The following is a 17985-nucleotide window of genomic DNA, read 5'->3' as shown; positions in this document are numbered from 1 at the left end:
TTCGAGCAGTTCCACTTCATTCTCGAAAGGGGGAAATGTACGACACGGTAAAGCTTCTTATGCGATTTGAATTTGTTTGATCGTATTTTTAGACTAAATTTATATGGGTTCTTGTGTGAGATGACTTGATAGTGTGCATATATACACGATCATCATGTTGTGTATTTCTTTGTTAGATCCATTTTTCAGACTAATTTTATATGGGTTTTTGTATGTGATAAATTAAGAATGGCTTATATACATGATCATCATGTTGTGTAGTTGTTCATATATGGAGTAGCATCATCTAGGAATCAAGCAGTTCCACTTCATTCACGATGACACCATGCCGGTGAAGCTTCTTATGCGATTTGAATTTGTTTACCAATACATGGTGAATCATAGATAAAATGAAGCCAGTGCAGTTCCATATAATTTTCTCAGAACTATAGCATTTTAGAAACATGAAACACCATCGACTCAAAAGGAATTAGACAACCTAACCTAGTCAGTCCCATTGAATTTCTCTGTGAAAAGTCCATTCAGACGGATTTAAGGTGGTTTTTCCATCAGAAGCAACTAGATCATATGGAGAATCCTCTGCGAATTCCGTAGGCATGGATTTCCAATGGAGTGATGGCTCCCATTCAGCTTCCTTCAGCACCTTGAGTATTTCTTCCACGACTATCTTACTTCCCTCAGCAGACAAGTGAACTCCATCGCTGGTGAAGGAGAAAGGAGAAAAAATGATGATTAGGATTATTAGCAAGATTGACCAAATGTAACTTAATGGTAACTTTTAAGCTTTAATTAAAAAATACATTCAAGTACTTCTAAGCTTTTTTTTCAGGCTTAAGCTTAATCAAGTCTTCTTGGCAAGCTTGTTATGGTTTCATAAACAGAAATTATGAGCAAGTCCGGAGAGTCGAGTTCAATTTGACACAAGGTATTGTACTTACGTAAAGCAAGCATTCAACCAGTCTTCTCGTTTCTGAATCGCAGTCCAAAGATCAACAACCTTTATATGCAACTCCTCGCACAACTCTATACAAGCTTCTGAATAATTCCGGCATAATTCATTTGTTCGAACAAGCTCGCTGAGGTATGGACTGTTTTCGAAACAAAATACGTTAAAAGGAAATAAATGCCATCGTTATACCAGAGACAGGTAGTAGTCAGTCAAAATAGTACCTTCTGGTTTCACGAAGCTTAGCCTCGTTGACAGGTGGGCAACCCAGAAAGATTATGCGAATTGTATCCGAAAGGCTCTGAAATATATTTTAATCAGAATATAGATATGTTGACACTAACACCTACAAGTCACAACTCAAAGTTCATTTAATACTACTTCACAGAGACAAACACTTTACCTTGAGATGGATTGCTATTTTTTTCATGTTTTCAATATACTCTGGAAGTGGAACGTGAGGACCTAGTCCAGATGAGTGAGGTCCCATAGAATCATTACCCCCAAAATATACTATCACCAATGATGGCTGAATGGCAGCATCCTGAGAAAGAAAAACGCCGGGTTCAGTATCAGACCACAGCCAATCAATGATTTTAGTATAACATCTAAAAGGGATGTCAAAGAAGGATTAACAATTTTTTGCCGATTATAGAAACTCATCACTCTAAGAAGGATTTTACCAAATTAATCAGTTTCATAATACATGTTTCATTCTCAGGGAAATCTTCATAATCTGTTACTCTGTTGAATATCTCTAAACATTGACTACAGAGCACTAGTCAAAAGCTAATGCATAAATCAGTTTATCGTGTTTTATATGTCAGTGAGTTTCCACACCATTGCATTGAGTATTTATTCATTTTTAAGTCGCAGATAAAGCAACAAATATAATCGAAATGAATTTTTCAATATATATCATTTGAACTTTAAAAGCAGTTATTGGTAGCACACCTTTGGAAAAACTTGATCGAGGACTTGGATGGCTCGTCGTGAATTCCAACCGTAGTAGCCTCGTGAGATTACATCGGCCTACATGGGGTAAATGGAGAAGCTAATGATGTAGTTAAGTTAAATATGCAACACGCCTATTTGCACATATTCACAGAAATTCTTGACTAAACTATATGCATAAAATAACAAAATAGTTCAAGATTGCGTGCACAAAGCACATCAATTGCACAGAAATAAAATAAGAAAATAACTAGCTTTCATTATTAGGCTTAGATTTATATATATGTTTCAGCAACAGTCTTTTTATTTCAAATCAGGAGTCACTAATTGCACATGCAGGAAACATACTGTTCTCCAAAGCATGGAAGAAATATAATCACAAGTTATTAGGAATTTAAGGTTCGTAATTTTCAACAAATAATCATCTTCTTGAGGTGGGGGAGGGGGGAAGGTGTTCTGTTGGCATGACACACAGTTCATCAATATGGAAGGCGGATAACTTAGGACGACATATAAAGACTTCAGCAGATGAAAATAGAAGTGTACATTTAAAAGGACATTACATCATGAGAAGACGAATTCAGTTCTTAAATGAAACATTTTCTATCATGGAATTTTAGCTCCACGGTTCTTCCATAACAAGCCTCATGACCTCGATAACAGAGACAGACATTAGCAATATGGACAAAATTTAGTAGACAGTAGACAAGTTTATTAGTGAAATTTTAGAATAGTTAAACATGATATGAGGACTTTTACAAAGTTCATGACATAAGATGGATATCAGCAAATGGTCCGATGCAATGACTGAACAAAGGATAGCTACTGTAACATATGAAAGGTAAATCCATAACTGCAACTTTGAATTTTCATTATCGTTTATTCTAAAATCATACATCATCTGATGCAAAACTCGCTATAATGTGCACAATTAACTGAGAGCCCTTTACTACCAATGCGGGATATATTTTTTTCTTTTCCTCTATATGAGAACCTTCTTAAGGGGAAGATACTGCTAATATTTCTCATGCCCCAACTAGTGAACATCACGAATCACTTTTTTTTCATAACAGTAAGAAATCTAATAATGCTTTTGTTTTGGAACGAACCATCAATACAATTAAAGACAAAAATTATTTTTACTTGTATGACATTGTCATTTATCCTGATTTCAGTTTTTATAGATAATGAAGTGAGGGGCACATGTTCCATACACTATTGTTTTAATACTATAATATCTTCAAATAACTTAGACAAGTTTCAGTGATTTCACATGTTTAGCTGGTTGAAGTTGAATGATGCGAAAGAAACAGGATTCAGAGTTAAGATGTACTATGAACAGGAGAAGATAAGCGTTTTCTGATATGGAATGCAATATAGTGACTTCAGAATTGAGATCGTAGAGGAAATAAGACAAAATATGAACTCATTTTTGTCATGCTTTCCATAGTGCGAACCACAATAATTTCGATGTCATCTTACTGCAAGTTCATTTCTGGAGGTAAAAGTAGATTTAAAGACATCAAGAAAATGTCTACATGCTTGAGCACGAGCTGATACAAATCCTGCAGCATATCAATTTGAATTGAATGAACAGGCAGGATGGCCCAAGTTCCAGACCTGGCAATGTACCCCTAGTGGAATATCATCTTAAAGAAAATAAAGGGGGAAAAAACCAGGAGCATTCGAACAGGACTAAACAAAGCAGAAAAAACACGACTTCAATTGTTCCATATATAACAAGCAGTCGAGTTATTTCAAAATTAATGTTCTGAATAGCGATGAGAGTATTTTCAAGAAAACTCCATCAGTTAGCTTACAGTTGGAGAGAAAGTTCAATCGGGGGCTAGTTTACAAGAAAATGTGGCAACTGATATATTGCTTGGTTAGCCCAAAACTAAATCTATTGTTCAGGAATATATATTTTTTTTTTGCTTTGAGAGCTTAGAAATAAATCTGTGTAATTTTTGTTTAAGAACTAAAATATGACAAACACCAGAAATGGTGAGAGAACTTGAGTGCGGATACTTAATTTTTGTGAAAGAACTGAAAGATAGGTTTGGATTCCTTTATCTACACTACTACTACAACTAGTTAGATAAATTATAGTCTTTGATTCCAGAAGTCCTGTGAATGTAGACAGCAGTTTATCATTTGTAACATAAAACATCAGAATCAATATCTTTGAGACTATCACAGTGACATATTTTCTCCCCAAACCATTACACGCCTAGTGAAAGAAAAGTTCTCTCATAGGAGTTTTTAGGTTTCAACTATCTATGCTCTAATATGGAGTATTCTACATTGTTAAACTTGAATCCAGGACCTGGACCTGTACGGGCTCTAATGCCGTGGGTTCAAGTTTGGTCGCCACCTATATATAAAATTCGTGCACGGGTGAAGTGAAGGGGTATTGAAATAATTTAAATAAATATGTACCTCTCGAATAAGCATTGAGTCATTGAAAAACATGAAGGGATGCCAGGGAGATTGCTGATGCAGAATAAGGTTAGGTCAAAATATAATTTTTTAAGATGTGCAAGAATGTTAATTATTAGAAAATTGATCAACATTCCCATAAGACTTGCAAATACATAAAATAAAATAACCAAACAATTAAGATCCCTCGATCTTTTAGAAACAAGAGAAGGACCTAACCAATCTGTAAATAAACAAATACCCGGCACGCACTAATCGAAGAACTAACAGCACATATACCATCTGATCAAATATTTTGTCAAATAATCACAAATACATTCCAAGAAACGAAATTTGCAATACAAGTTTAAATGCACATATTAATCATCGTCCTAGGTACGAAAAAGATTACGAGTCCGTATGATCGCGAGTGTGTGTGAAAGAGAGAGAGAGAGAGAGAAATTTTACTTTACGAGCGTAGATATCGGAAAGTATGGCACCCCATCCGCCATTGCTGAAACTAAGCTGAACTATGGATGATCCAAACAACACAAACAGTGGCCTCTTTGGTCCCACCATTTTTTCTTCTTCACTTTCTATTTCCTGGGAGATTTTGTGCAGTTCTGTCTATAGAAGGGAGGATCGGATTGAACGATGAGAAACCGAGTCAATAGACAAGAACTCGGGCCATGGCCCGCATGCCAGTTTATTGGTGGTAGAAAATGTTATAACTCCATCGACCATTCTAATGGCGTTCGAAAAAAAGAAAAAAATTACTTTTACTTACTACATAGTCGAGAGGATTAAAATATTAAGCCCCATTTGATTTTCATTCCTATAAGAATGAGAATAAAAAATATAGTAGCGAACCCACACAAGAAAGAGGAAGTCAAATATGATGACTTAATATGATAAATAATAGTCATATTTTTCATTTTTGTGGCCAAAGAATAAAAAACAAACGAGGCCTAAAACTAAACATGTCGATTGCCTGTTAAGAGAATCATGACATTGTATGGTTTTGACCAGTACACGATTCGTGAATGGGGTATAACACACATACAAGGGATATCCTATGAAGTTAATAACACACCAAACCATTCAAGCATCTTAATTACTTCTTACCTTCCCACATTGAAAATGACAGACTTTATGGGATAAACAGTGCCAACCCATCTCAAACTTTAATGCAATTGTATGCATCCCCTTCACGCATCTCCTATTGGAAACGACATGCTCACTTATATTTGGATGGAAAAATTGTTGTGAGTCTTTTAATTTATGGTCCATGTGATAGGATTTTTGTTCTTGTTTCTATTAGGGTTAGACAAAATTCTCGAATCGAACTGATCGAACAAACCCGAACCAAATTAAACCAAATCGAGTGGTTTTTCTTAAATTAAATACTCGAACGGGTACCTGAATTGAAAACTGACGAATTTGGTTCGATTCTAGGTTCTAGATTAATTAACTAAATTATTTTAAATAAGTCAAATTATTTTTAAAAAATAAATTTGCTAACTGATTAATTTAGCTCAAACCCAAAAATATGATTTTTTTTCTCTATTTTTTAGTTCAAGTCCAACTTAATCAAGTTGACCTAAGTTTTACTCAAATCCATTATTCTGCCTAGTATCGTTTCTACAGTTCTGAAGAAATCGAATTGAAGTTCGATAACGCCTCTATTAATTATTGTGAGCTCGCTATCTTCCTCTTCATGTCATATTAACAATCAAATCTTTAAAGAAGTCAACAAAGATGGATATAAAGACATAAAAAAAATTGAACTACATTATTTTATAAGCTTTAAGATCGAACATCTCATTAGTTGAATTATTGTAGTTTTGTAAATATTAAAGAAATTTTTAATTATAGTACGGAACTCGAGAACTGAACTGAACCAAATGAAACCAAACTAGAACGGTTCTATAATTAAATTTGGACCTGACACACATTACAAATACTGCAAAGACATATGTTTGGTACATTGTAAGGAACAATGCCACTTTATTCGATATAATAACACAAAAGGGCATAATTGATTCAATGTGTAGTGTTTGATGGTGAAATAAAGTATGATACAACAAACTACACGCTCATTAAATTTTAATTAAATTGTTAAATGATATCAACTATATTATTTAGATCCTCGTTTCAATTAAATTCTTTTTTTTTTTTTTTGATAGCTCAAGTGTCCAAATTTCTTCTGACTAATTTTGAGAAGTGACGACCTTCCCCACTAGTTTGCCACCCAGGTAAATCCGGACGCAGATACAACTTATACACACTTAAATCGGACATTCAAAATGCGGTTCTCCTCCCTGTAGACTTTTCTTTACGACGTGCTGACAGGACCCCCGGAGGGGCGACAAAGCGTACCATAACTTTGTTTCCACAAGACAACTGCCTTCCAATATAAATGTTGCCTTCTCTCTGTCGCTGGGATTCGAACCTCCGATACTCCGTGTGAAATCCTCTTGCTTTACTATTGTGTCATACTCGTGGGGGCATTAAATTCTTCATTGCATGAACATTAGTGTTAGGCCACTATTCAATTCAATACACAAAAATAGTATTATGATGATATTTGGAAAGTGTTTATAAATAATTTAAATTATAAATAAATAAAGATAGGTGAATAATACTTATAAACTAAAATATGTGAAAAATGAGTTAAAGACAAATACGAGCTGAACATAAACAAGTTCTCCCATCCTCCATGTAGTTCAGTCTAAAGTTGGCCAAGAATTTGACTTCACATGCAGTCTATGATGAAAGCAAAGTTTCAAGAAATCTCGTTTGACTCAAAATTCATTTAGGCTGCTAAGCAATTCAAACAGATGGAAGAAAACGTGAAACCATTTTTTGTCTATTACCTTTTTATGACTTTATTTCATATTGAAAAACGTGTAGTAATTTCGTACAAGTGATCAAGGCAATGACACGAGATTGTTGAAAATATTAATTAGCCAACTACTTGCATATATCGGACCAAATAAAATATTTTATTACAACAATAATTTTTATTTTTGAGGATGGATAGACAAAAATTCATAAAATTCAATTAAATCAGACAAGTTTAGTCCAATTAATCCAAGATTTTAATCCAATTAACATCAATTTTTTAACCATTATTTCACTATTTCAGCCGTCATTTCTGAATTCTTCTGTTATAGGTAGGATCCACTTTATTCTTAACGGTTAAAAAGTTAATTAACAAAATCTCTACCAAACAAGCACTTAGTTTTTTCAGTTGATAGAAATCAACTAAACATATTCAAACTTCTAAGTGTTAATTATGATATAGTATTCGACTAGATAATTCAGCCAATGAAGAGGGGAATGCGATAACAATAAACATAGTTCATCAAACAAAGGATCTTATTTACCTCTATGATCCTATACATGATTCTATGTTCTTTTTATAAGAATACTTTTCTTATAATTATTAAGAAAATAATTATGAAGATTGAGAAGGACAAAAATGTTGCATGTGGGCACATGATTGCCTTGAGAAATCGGTTCCACCATACCCGCTTGATTAATCACAAACTTCGAATAATTAACGTTTTTCTAATCAATTATTAGAAGTGTTGAAGAGTTTTTATTAATTATGCAAACATTTCTTAGCAGGACAAGTGGAGAAGACTAGAGAAAATGTAAACAAAATCAGTAAAATTTCAGAATTTGAGAACAAGTTAATTTTTCTTAGATAATTCTGTTTGGACAGAGCCACGTATGTCCTGTCCAAACAGGGGGCCTAATTGGTGCTCCATATTGGAGGGGGTGCCAATTTAGCACCCTGAACGGACAAGGCCACATGGCCCTGTCCGTCCAGCAAAGTCCATTTTTCTTTCAACATGCTATACGTTGGCCATCTTATATAATTCAATCAAAAATTAATATAATCGATGTTTTATTACTAACAAACAATTGATACACAAAAAATTGAAAATTAATGGAATTTTTGGATAGAATAATTTCAATGTCATATATAGGACGGGGGATCATATATTTCACAGAATACTAAATTGGGAGAAAGTTTTCATGAAATATTAAACCCCTTTTTAGTTTGGATAAAAACATTTTTATTTTTATTAAAGACATTTTTATTTTTATTAAAGTTTTATTTTGTTTTAAAATTTATATATTTTTTTAGAAATTATATATATATTTTTAGAATTTATAGAAAATTTAATTTTTTAGAATTTAACTTATTTATCATATTTTGAGTGTTTTTAGACTTTTCACTCAAAATACTCAAAACATCAAAAATGAGTTTCGAGTTTTATATTTTAAGTATAACCTTATTTTAAAAAATATCATAACAAATAAGTTTTGAATGTATTACAAAATCGAAAACTATAGACAACTTGATAACAATAAAATAGACGCACTCTCTCATACTTGTATATGACAATCTTCCATCACCAAACAACCTAAATAAACAAGCATTTTTCTTGTTCTTTTCAATTATGTCCCACATGATACATATCAAACAGGCTAATGTTTTCTCCAATTTCTGTTTAAAACTTCATACTTAAATACTTTTTAATATGAAATTTGATTCTAGTTGAGAATTTTATTAGGTATCGCTGTTAGTCCACATGACACGTAGAACTACACGACAAGCCTCCTCTATTTGACCGAATACCTCCCTCCTGTCAATAGCCATGTTATTGTCCAAAAACATCGAACCTCGGCCGGCATTTAGGCTTCCATTTTATTTATTTATTTATTTTATTTTATTTTTTTCCTTTCTTTTTTAAGCCTTGCCCCTTCTACTTTCCCTCGTCATAATCTCCAGTTCTTAGCCCACAAAAGACACAGATACAATTTTCCCAACTGCCAAAAACAGTTGGGATTCTCTAAATTAGAGGAGAAAACAATGAGAATTCTAAGATGGATCAAAACTCTTTTTTTCTTGATCACCATGTTAATATCTCTACTCTTATTCTCAGCACCAATTTTTCTAGCCATTGCCGATGCCCTTATACCATCGATCCTGTTCTCGGTTTCTTTTTCTTCCTCACTACTAACCCACCAAACCCTTTCTTCGTATCTAAACAACTATGACTATCGGTACTCACTCGTTGATATTCCTATCATATCCATTGTTCGATCGGCTATTATATTATGTATGTTCTCACGTCTTTTTTTTATCAAACATGCATTTAGATAAAATGTTCATTCAGTAATCACGATTTTGCTTATTTGTTTAGGTGTCTATAGTTTTTGTGATGGTCCAAAGCTTTCAAGAGGTCCCTATTTGGGAATTGCTACCGCGTGTTCGGTTTCGTCGTTGGTGTTTGTATCGTTGAAGGCTTCGTATGTGTTTAGCAGCAATTCGAGGATCGATGGAGGACCATCTGATCGAGCTACAGAAGTGGCTTTGTTCGTTTGCTCATTGGCTATGGCCATGGCGCATGTAGGTGCAGCGTACCGGATTAGTTGCAGAGAAAGAAGAAAGCTTCTTGTTTACAGAATTGATATTGAAGCTGTAAGTCTCAAATCTCATTGCATCCACCCTTGTCTTTGATTTATCAAATGGTAATTAATTGAATGATCAGGGGGCTTTTGGTCAATTCAGATTTTTTTATAAAAAAATACATATTTTATTATTTAAAATGGGGTGGGGGAATTTCCAGCCTGCAACACACTTGGGGTCCACAAGCCAATTTTTTGAATAATTTCTTCTTTGACTTGGCTTCACCAAATGGTCCGGCAAAATGTTAACGGTTTGGACAAGTTTTGAATGTTGAAACTAATAAAAATATTTAAGAATAATTTTATAACTTCTCTACTCACATTTAGCCATGTTTGACCCCATTTTTTATAATATTTTTTTCTCAAACTCATTTTTAATAAATTATATCGTGAGACTCATAATTTTTATTAACTTTTTAACCATACATTTAATCAATTTTTATAAAAATTTACTTTATCTTTTTTTTAATCAAAAGTAAAGAGGGGTTCGCATAATTGAAGAATACGATTATCTCTTTTCAAAAGTTTAGCGTGTGTCAGCAAATAATTCTAATTTATACTGAATTTTGTCTCGTTTAATTCAATGGGGCATTTTTTATTTTGTTTCTAGAAAACAAAAATTTTAGCATCCTTCTATATACTAATATGTAAATTATGTTGACACGAAACATTAATTTCAATTACACATTTATAACTTAGTGTATAAATTCAGTAAATTCTGTTAAATTCATGCATTTTGTAAAACTCATTATTATCTTCTTACTATTTTTCTTTATAAATCTTTTTAAATTTTCAAAACAGAGACTTATACTTTCGAAGAAATTTCAAATGTAAGGAGTCCCAAACAAAACTATAATCGGTCAATCTGCTCATCTCTCTATCTTTTACTGTGAATGGACAAAAGCCTATCAATTCCAAACTTTGGTGACACTGACACTTCGAACTTTCTTGTAGAAAAGACCGTGATTCATCTCAAACAAATAATAATAATCTGTCTACTATGAAAACAAGTCATTTTATTTGCCTTCTTTCTGTTAAAGCATGATTTACACCTAAGTTTATGTTTAATATATTAAATTAAATTGTAATGGACAGAATTACGGAAGACATCAAGTTCATTTTGTTTGTCATATAATTGAATAAATAAAAACATAAACAACAATATTTAGGAGTGGACAATGGCTAAGTTACACGATGTCACATGAGCGCAGGTATCCGCATGGAAGAATGGATTTCCAAGATATCAAAAAATAATCCAAAAAGGATTGGACAAGTGCAATTCCTAGTTTCAGGTAATACTTCCACAGAATTAATCTTTATGTCATGGTCATAGATGTAGGTATAGTTGTAAAATTAATTGAGTCATTCACAGGACCATCGACTAGTATTTTGTAGCAAAAGATACAATGATGGTCCTTTTTTTTTTTTTAATGATGGGGGAACCCGCAGCTGCTACCCTTCGAGTGCGCACTAGATAAACCCTCGAGTTGATGTAATACCCTGCAAACCACATCAGTCAGGTAAATCGCAATAGGCAATCTCTGTGCAACAGGCTCGATCGATAAAGTGTTGGTAGGGGGAATCGAACTTGTGGCCAAAAGCCTTCGCCCTCACCTACTCCATCAACTCGATCACCCCATTAATGATGGTCCATTAATTAGGGAGGAGGAGGGAGATGGGGTCGGCGATTTTGTTATTTTTTTTTTTCACAAAAATAATTTGCCCATGTGAATTGGGATTATTCAACTCAATGAACCAAATTAGTGGATTAGGGCCACAGTATTAAAGCCGATTGAGCCAGCCAGAACTTCAATAATGTTTTCCATTCATTTGAATGTTTTATTCATGTGCTGCCGCTCTTTTCTTAAAATTCAGATTTATACATTGCACTAATCACGACTTAGGCTTTTTACAGGTTTATGCAATGGGGATTTGTAGCTTGATGGTGAAAGAGTTAGTGATACACAGATGTAGTAGAATAGTAAAAAAAAAAAAAGTCCCATTTTTGTAGTTATAGAGTTTACATACAAATATATAGGTTAATTTTTATTTTTCTCAGTACAGAGGCTGTCATAGAAGTAGTCACCACCATTTTGTGCCCCCCAAAATGTCTATATATTGTTTCATTACTTGCAATGAGTACAAGAATTGCAATAGGTGTTTCCAATAATCTACTCTTTTGAGTCGAGTCTTGGAGTTCATTGTTGTCAATTTTATCCCGTAAGTGGACGGATCGTAACAAGTAGTAAAGTAAACTTTTTGAGTCCGAATTATCGTTCTCACGAGAACTATACTTTAATACTCAATTTATTATTTGTAACTTCTATTTGACGAAAATAAAGAAGAACAATGATTAAAAGTGATTTTTATTCTACCTAATTAAAAGTTAGTGAGTGCAACAGGAAATGAATGAGCATTCAAATAATAAATGGGTAGTAGGGCGGAACAACTTTACTTATTGGTCACATTTACTTCTAATATTGAGATTCATAAAATCTAAAATAGTGTTCGGTCGATTTCTTCTACGTTATTCAATTTACCCCTCTCAAGTTTTCATTGAGCCTATTTAAATGATTCAATTCCACATTTCTATACAAATCAACATTATGTAAACGAAATAATAGTTCTAAGAATTCATATAAGGACCGTAGCAATTAATATAAGTATCTCTACACATTATATTAATTTACCGAATTTTAATATGTGGTTTAAACAAGAATCTGCATCTCTACGCAATTATTGTTCACAAAATCATTGAATAATTGGCCAGAAAATTCAAAACATTCAGAATATGATTAAAATTCACACATATAATTATAACGAACAAGGACTCAAATAAAAGAAATAAAAGTTCCCAAATCAGTTGCATTGTTCGCCGTAAAATTATATTAGTTACTCATAGTAATGAAAGAAAAACAAGAAATTATTATGGAAGATATCACCGAGTTTTGAATAACAATGTAGAATAAGAAATCAATCTTGCACCAAGGTCTTCTTCCCTTTTCAATTTATTTTTCAACCCTTGAATTGCTTGTTGTTTTGTTATCTTGAATTATTCTCTTTTGATTCTCCTTTATGTTATCTTGCCTCTCAATGCATGAAGAATCCCTTCAAAAGTGTGAGACAGATGTATTTATAGATGCCTTCTCCGTTTGTGTAGAAAGTAGGATTTTTATGAACTTCAAAACGGCCCATAAACGCGCCTTAGACAATCTTAGCGCAACGCCTAAGCGCAAGGAGTTAGCGCTTAAGTGACACAAACAAATTCAGGTAGTGCCTAACCGCTACGCATGCAGTGCCTAAGCGCTGACTTTCGGGGAAAAAATAATCGGAAACATAGCACTTGGGCGCTATCCCGCGCTATCGTCAATTCGATCGCACTGCACAACTTTCAGTTTTTTCATCATAACTTTTTCTTTTGATGTCCCATTGAGACGATTCAAGATGCGCTAGAAATCTAACTCAAAGGGATACAACTTTATTTCAAATATCATTTTCAAATTCGATCATTTGCTATGTCAAAAGTAGGTCTCAATATGAGTCTAAAAATGATGCATATATTTCTTCGGTTGAAACTTGATGTATGATCATAATTTGATTATATTTCATCCCTTTGATGTCTTTATTTATTCAATTGACTCCGATAACTCTTGAATCTTCATCGTGAGGTCCGACACAACTTTTGAGTATTTGCACTTCAGTTCCCGAACTTTGGATCTCTTATAATTTAGCTATTTTCTCCAATTTTGTTTATTTTTGCTTATTTCCTTCAATTTCTTCTACCGTCATTGAATTTTACCTATTTAACACCAAATGCAATAATTTAGACCATAATTATTCAATAAGCAACTAAATGTCATCGTTTTAAAATCTTGAATAAATGTATAAAATACACTTATCATTCATCTTGTTAAGATCAGTAGCTCAAGTTCATGTATGTTGGTTATTTATTTTGCTCAAGTTCATGTATGTTGGTTATTTATTTTATCAATTTACAAGATTTATTTCGATGAAGTTTGGTATTTGGTGTACTGTCTTGTTATTAAAAAAACTATTGCTATGTTCTATCTAATACTACTTACCAAATATATAGCTCAAATATTCTTAAATGCGTGGTATAATGAAGAGAATTCTATCTTTGAACTTCATCATACATGCAATAATTGAGATTTAGTTAAAATCATCTTACTTTATAAATTGAAATTTTTTAGATTTATTTTAGGGGCATTTGCAAAAATGTCAAATTTTACACATGTCAATTTAAAAATGTCCACTTTTGATAATCTTCGCAAAAATGGCCAAATTTGATACCAAATTCTCTATTTTACCCTTAACGAAAGAATAAATAATTTCATACTACACATGATCATAATTAATGTTAAACACAGAAATATCGAGAACAACATTTAAAGTATAAAGAAATATCATATTCGGAATAAAATGTCATTTTAGACATTTAATATGTCGAGAACAATGTTTAAAATGTCGAGAACATTTAATATTATGATATGCGTACTTTTGAAATATAAATGGATTCAAATATCGAGAACAACATTTGAAATGTCAATAACATCATTTTAATATAGTTTGTCATGGAAACTATTTAGGGGTACTCTCATCCAAAAAATTGCAAAAATGGACATTGAAAAATTTTGGACATTTAAATGGACATTTTTTGTAATTTCTTCTTTATTATTTTATTGAGGACATTTTAATGACCTTTGTAGTTGAAAATCACTAGCTTTTATCCTCTTCAACACGTGTTGATAGTACTCTTACCGCTATAACTCAATCGCGATTTTACGAATGTGGTTTTTAGATTCACTAACCAATTTTATGAACTTTGTTATAAAAATTATGATTTTCTAGCCCTCTTATTATTATTTTTTTTTTGTGTAATTAAATTGACATTGAAGCCTTAAACTCTTCAATGTTATGCCATAGTTTTTAAGAGTTAAATTTTAAATTCAAAAGAAAAGATCATATTTCGAGACATCCAACTTGAGTCATTCCACATGAACGTCGTAACTAAGATGCATTTTCCCAACACATGTTTTTGAATTGCACACGCTTATATTTATTAACATAAACTACACGCTTATATTTATTAACATAAACTACACGCTTATATTTATTAACATAAACTACACGCTTATATTTATTAACATAAACTACACGCTTATATTTATTAACATAAACTACACGCTTATATTTATTAACATAAACTACACGCTTATATTTATTAACATAAACTACACGCTTATATTTATTAATATAAACTACTGTTTGGTACAGATTCTTTAAAAAAACAATCTTTTTTTTTTCAAATTCATTTGTAATCACACATTCTTTTAATAAAATAATTTTGAACGTATATTCAAAAAATTTCCTACTTTTTTAACAATAAAACTTCCAAAAAATCACTTTTCACAAAATTCATTCAAAAAAAAAAATAATTTGCATCAAACATGCCCAAAATATTATCTAATCAATAAAATTGGAAATGAAGTGGTTCCTTTAATCTTGATCTAATTAAAAATGATTATTGCTGACTTGGAAAGATGATCTTGTAATCCTGTTACATTGTTAAAAGACTAAAAGTCTATGCCTCCAGAATAGACCATCCAATGCTTGGAGCAAGGCATCAATTCCCCACTTGTACATATCCCCATGAAAGGCTGGATTTACTTTAAATTATACTATATCTGGTTGAGTAGTAAGTTAGTTTTCTAACATTTAAAAATAAACAAGTTAGTTCTCAATCTTTAATTATAGTCGTACAATTAGTTGTGATAGAATTTGTTGAAGAAGTCGCAACTAGATTATCAAGTGATACTCATGAAAACGTGTTTTGCTTCAATATTCTAAACAGTGGTCTAAATTAAAAGACAAAATCTAACTTCATAAAGTTAGATACGTGAATGCCGTGTAAAATATTGCAAATACAATATATTGAACAATTTGTAAAACAGGAAATTAAACAACAAAGATAGATCATACTAATTCTTCTTGATATTGTAAGAATAATGAGCCGAAAGAGTAAGAAATATCCTGACAGCTTAATGAATCAGGTCCCATAACAAAAAAGATTTGGACTCTGTTAAACATTATATAAACAAATCACATAGCGGCAACGTATTGTATCGATACTTTTTGAAAAATTGTACATCGGACATAAGTATTCTTGTTAGTGCATCATATATCACAACTAATAAGTTACGATTGAGTACGTGGAGAATCAATTTTATTCCAGTAAATGTGCCTCAAGTAATAGAAAGTGGAAAATTTCCCCATAGAATAATTTTTTGGTTACTTAGTAATGTTAATTTTTATTTATTTTACATTTTTTCTTGACAAATACGCCCTTGTCTTTTCAAAAGTTTTTCCAAATTTTTTCTCTTCCTTTTTATATGAATATTGTATTATCTACACATTATTGTCAAATTACACAAAGTCAATTTTACAATAAAGCTAATTGTACAAACTTGGGTGGGTTACAAAGTATGCTGGAAAATTCAGGCCATTAATTTCAAATGATTTAAAAATCTGTTTTTAAAATAATTTGTATGGATATGATTCTGTCATCCAACTTTGTCAACTCCTTTGTAAGTGTAGCATAACTCAACTTGATAAAGTTTATAAAATTTCTAACATTATTAGATTCTATTTCTTCTTTTGGCACTTTTAAAATATCGAAACATTCTCGCTAACTTGACAAAGTTAACAGAATTTCTGATTTATTAGACACTCATATTTTTCTTAGCAACTTTGTCTAGCAGACAATTCGATAAAACTAAAAAGCAACTGTTGACATCAAAAAATGTACATTCAATGTGACCAACAGATCTTAATGCCTCTCATGTTCAAGCAAGCCGTAGTCTTGCATACTAGGACAAATCATTAGCCACACATGGCCTTTCTCCAGTGTGGATGGAGCTGGCCGGACACTCTTCGACGGTCAAGTTAGTTTTGGAAAGAAATATATGAGTATATGAGGGCTTTTAACATGAGTCTCTAATGTAAAAAGGGGGGGTCGGTATCGGGAGTAAAGGAATGTAGAGAGCAAAGTTATAGCTTAAGACTAACTTGCACTACCCTTGGAATGACACAAAGTGTGATCTTTTATATTAGAAGATGATGAGTAAGAGCCGTTGGATGAAAAGACACGTGGCCTATTTTGGCAGCTAGGGCCTCTTGTCATAGGCATCAATCAGTCAAATTTAGGCTCAAGTGTACTTAATGTTATGACCATTTGAAATCTTAGGCCTGACATGTAAGACTATACTAGACTTGTTGATTGAGTTGAGCCGCCTATGCAGTGAGTTGCCACATTAGCCACTTGTTACAAGATCTTGTATGAAGATCTTCCCTAAGATGTCTCTACCTTCCTCGTCTCATTCATGGGAGCTCGGCTAATAGGGCTCGACCATGGTGGCTTAGTTGTGGGGGCTCGGCCACGGGTTTCTACCAAATTGCTACGTGTAGAACGATGTAGAGTGAGGACCTAAGTTCTCTTGCTGTGTAGTTGCCATTTGACAATGCGTAAAACCTCATTGGAAAAGGTGTAACAGCAACAATCGTTTTGCCTAATTTGAATGATCATATTAGTTTTTTAGTGAGAAACTATTTGTATATCGCCAAAGAGTATTTAGTTGGAAAAATCAATTGACGCGTTAATAAATACAAGTGTATTCTAGAAAATTTGTAAATAATTATATATTATTTAATATTGGATGAAGCTCCTTAACTTTTCAATTAGTGTCGTTTTGGATTCTCAACTTTAAAAAACAAGGTTCTAGATCTTTAATTTATTTAAATATGTAAATATAAGTCTTCACGTGATGAAAATCATCAACACGAACATTAAAATTGCATGTTACTTTCACTTGACTTAGAGTTATTTGACAAATTTGTAAAATCACTTAACATCTAATTTTATATTATGTGAAAGTCGTAAACGTTATTAGCGCCAATCTTATATACAATATCCGTCATGTAGAATTTTATATTCACATATTTAAACAAATTGAAACTCCAAACGTCGTTTGTGAATGTTATGGGCAAAAAATCACTCTACTTGAAGCGATGAGGTACTTTTCTTATTTTTCCCTAAATATTAATCAATTCTGGAGTTAATATTAGTGCCAAAGTTCAAGTAAAATTTTAAATTGGTCATTAAG

The 17985-nt window shown here is 32.4% G+C and overlaps 3 protein-coding genes across 4 annotated transcripts in view; 2 read left to right on the top strand and 1 right to left on the bottom strand.

Annotated features, from left to right (window-relative positions):
• Positions 1-285: 285 nt before the first annotated feature.
• LOC111377736 (GDSL esterase/lipase CPRD49-like) lies at positions 286-5042 on the bottom strand. Of its 2 annotated transcripts, XM_023000894.1 has the most exons (7): positions 4787-5042; positions 4340-4393; positions 1901-1978; positions 1350-1490; positions 1171-1247; positions 939-1088; positions 286-701 (listed from the first exon to the last, which is right to left on the bottom strand). In XM_023000894.1, the coding sequence occupies exons 1-7, from the start codon at positions 4895-4897 to the stop codon at positions 488-490; spliced, it is 825 nt and encodes a 274-aa protein (XP_022856662.1). In that variant the 5' UTR covers positions 4898-5042; the 3' UTR covers positions 286-487. The 2 variants fall into 2 exon arrangements, with proteins under 2 accessions (XP_022856662.1, XP_022856723.1); XM_023000955.1 differs by lacking the exon at positions 4340-4393 and having other exon boundaries at positions 4787-5040.
• A 4064-nt stretch (positions 5043-9106) lies between these two features.
• Positions 9107-12070, top strand: LOC111377645. Its single transcript, XM_023000804.1, has 4 exons — positions 9107-9456; positions 9541-9818; positions 11017-11097; positions 11710-12070. Exons 1-3 carry the CDS (start codon positions 9207-9209, stop codon positions 11089-11091), a joined length of 603 nt encoding a protein of 200 aa, XP_022856572.1. The 5' UTR covers positions 9107-9206; the 3' UTR covers positions 11092-11097; positions 11710-12070.
• LOC111403274 (ras-related protein RABF1-like) overlaps positions 11556-17985 on the top strand; it is an 8217-nt gene continuing 1787 nt past the window's right edge. The window contains exons 1-3 of the mRNA XM_023031712.1: positions 11556-11584; positions 11681-11758; positions 11865-11962. Of these exons, the coding sequence (XP_022887480.1) occupies positions 11556-11584; positions 11681-11758; positions 11865-11962 (205 nt within the window). The remainder of the gene's footprint in view (positions 11585-11680; positions 11759-11864; positions 11963-17985) is intronic.

The sequence above is a fragment of the Olea europaea genome, chromosome 1 (assembly GCF_002742605.1).
Source record: "Olea europaea var. sylvestris chromosome 1, O_europaea_v1, whole genome shotgun sequence".
NCBI lineage: Eukaryota > Viridiplantae > Streptophyta > Magnoliopsida > Lamiales > Oleaceae > Olea > Olea europaea.
This window is presented reverse-complemented; position numbering and strand designations above follow the sequence as displayed.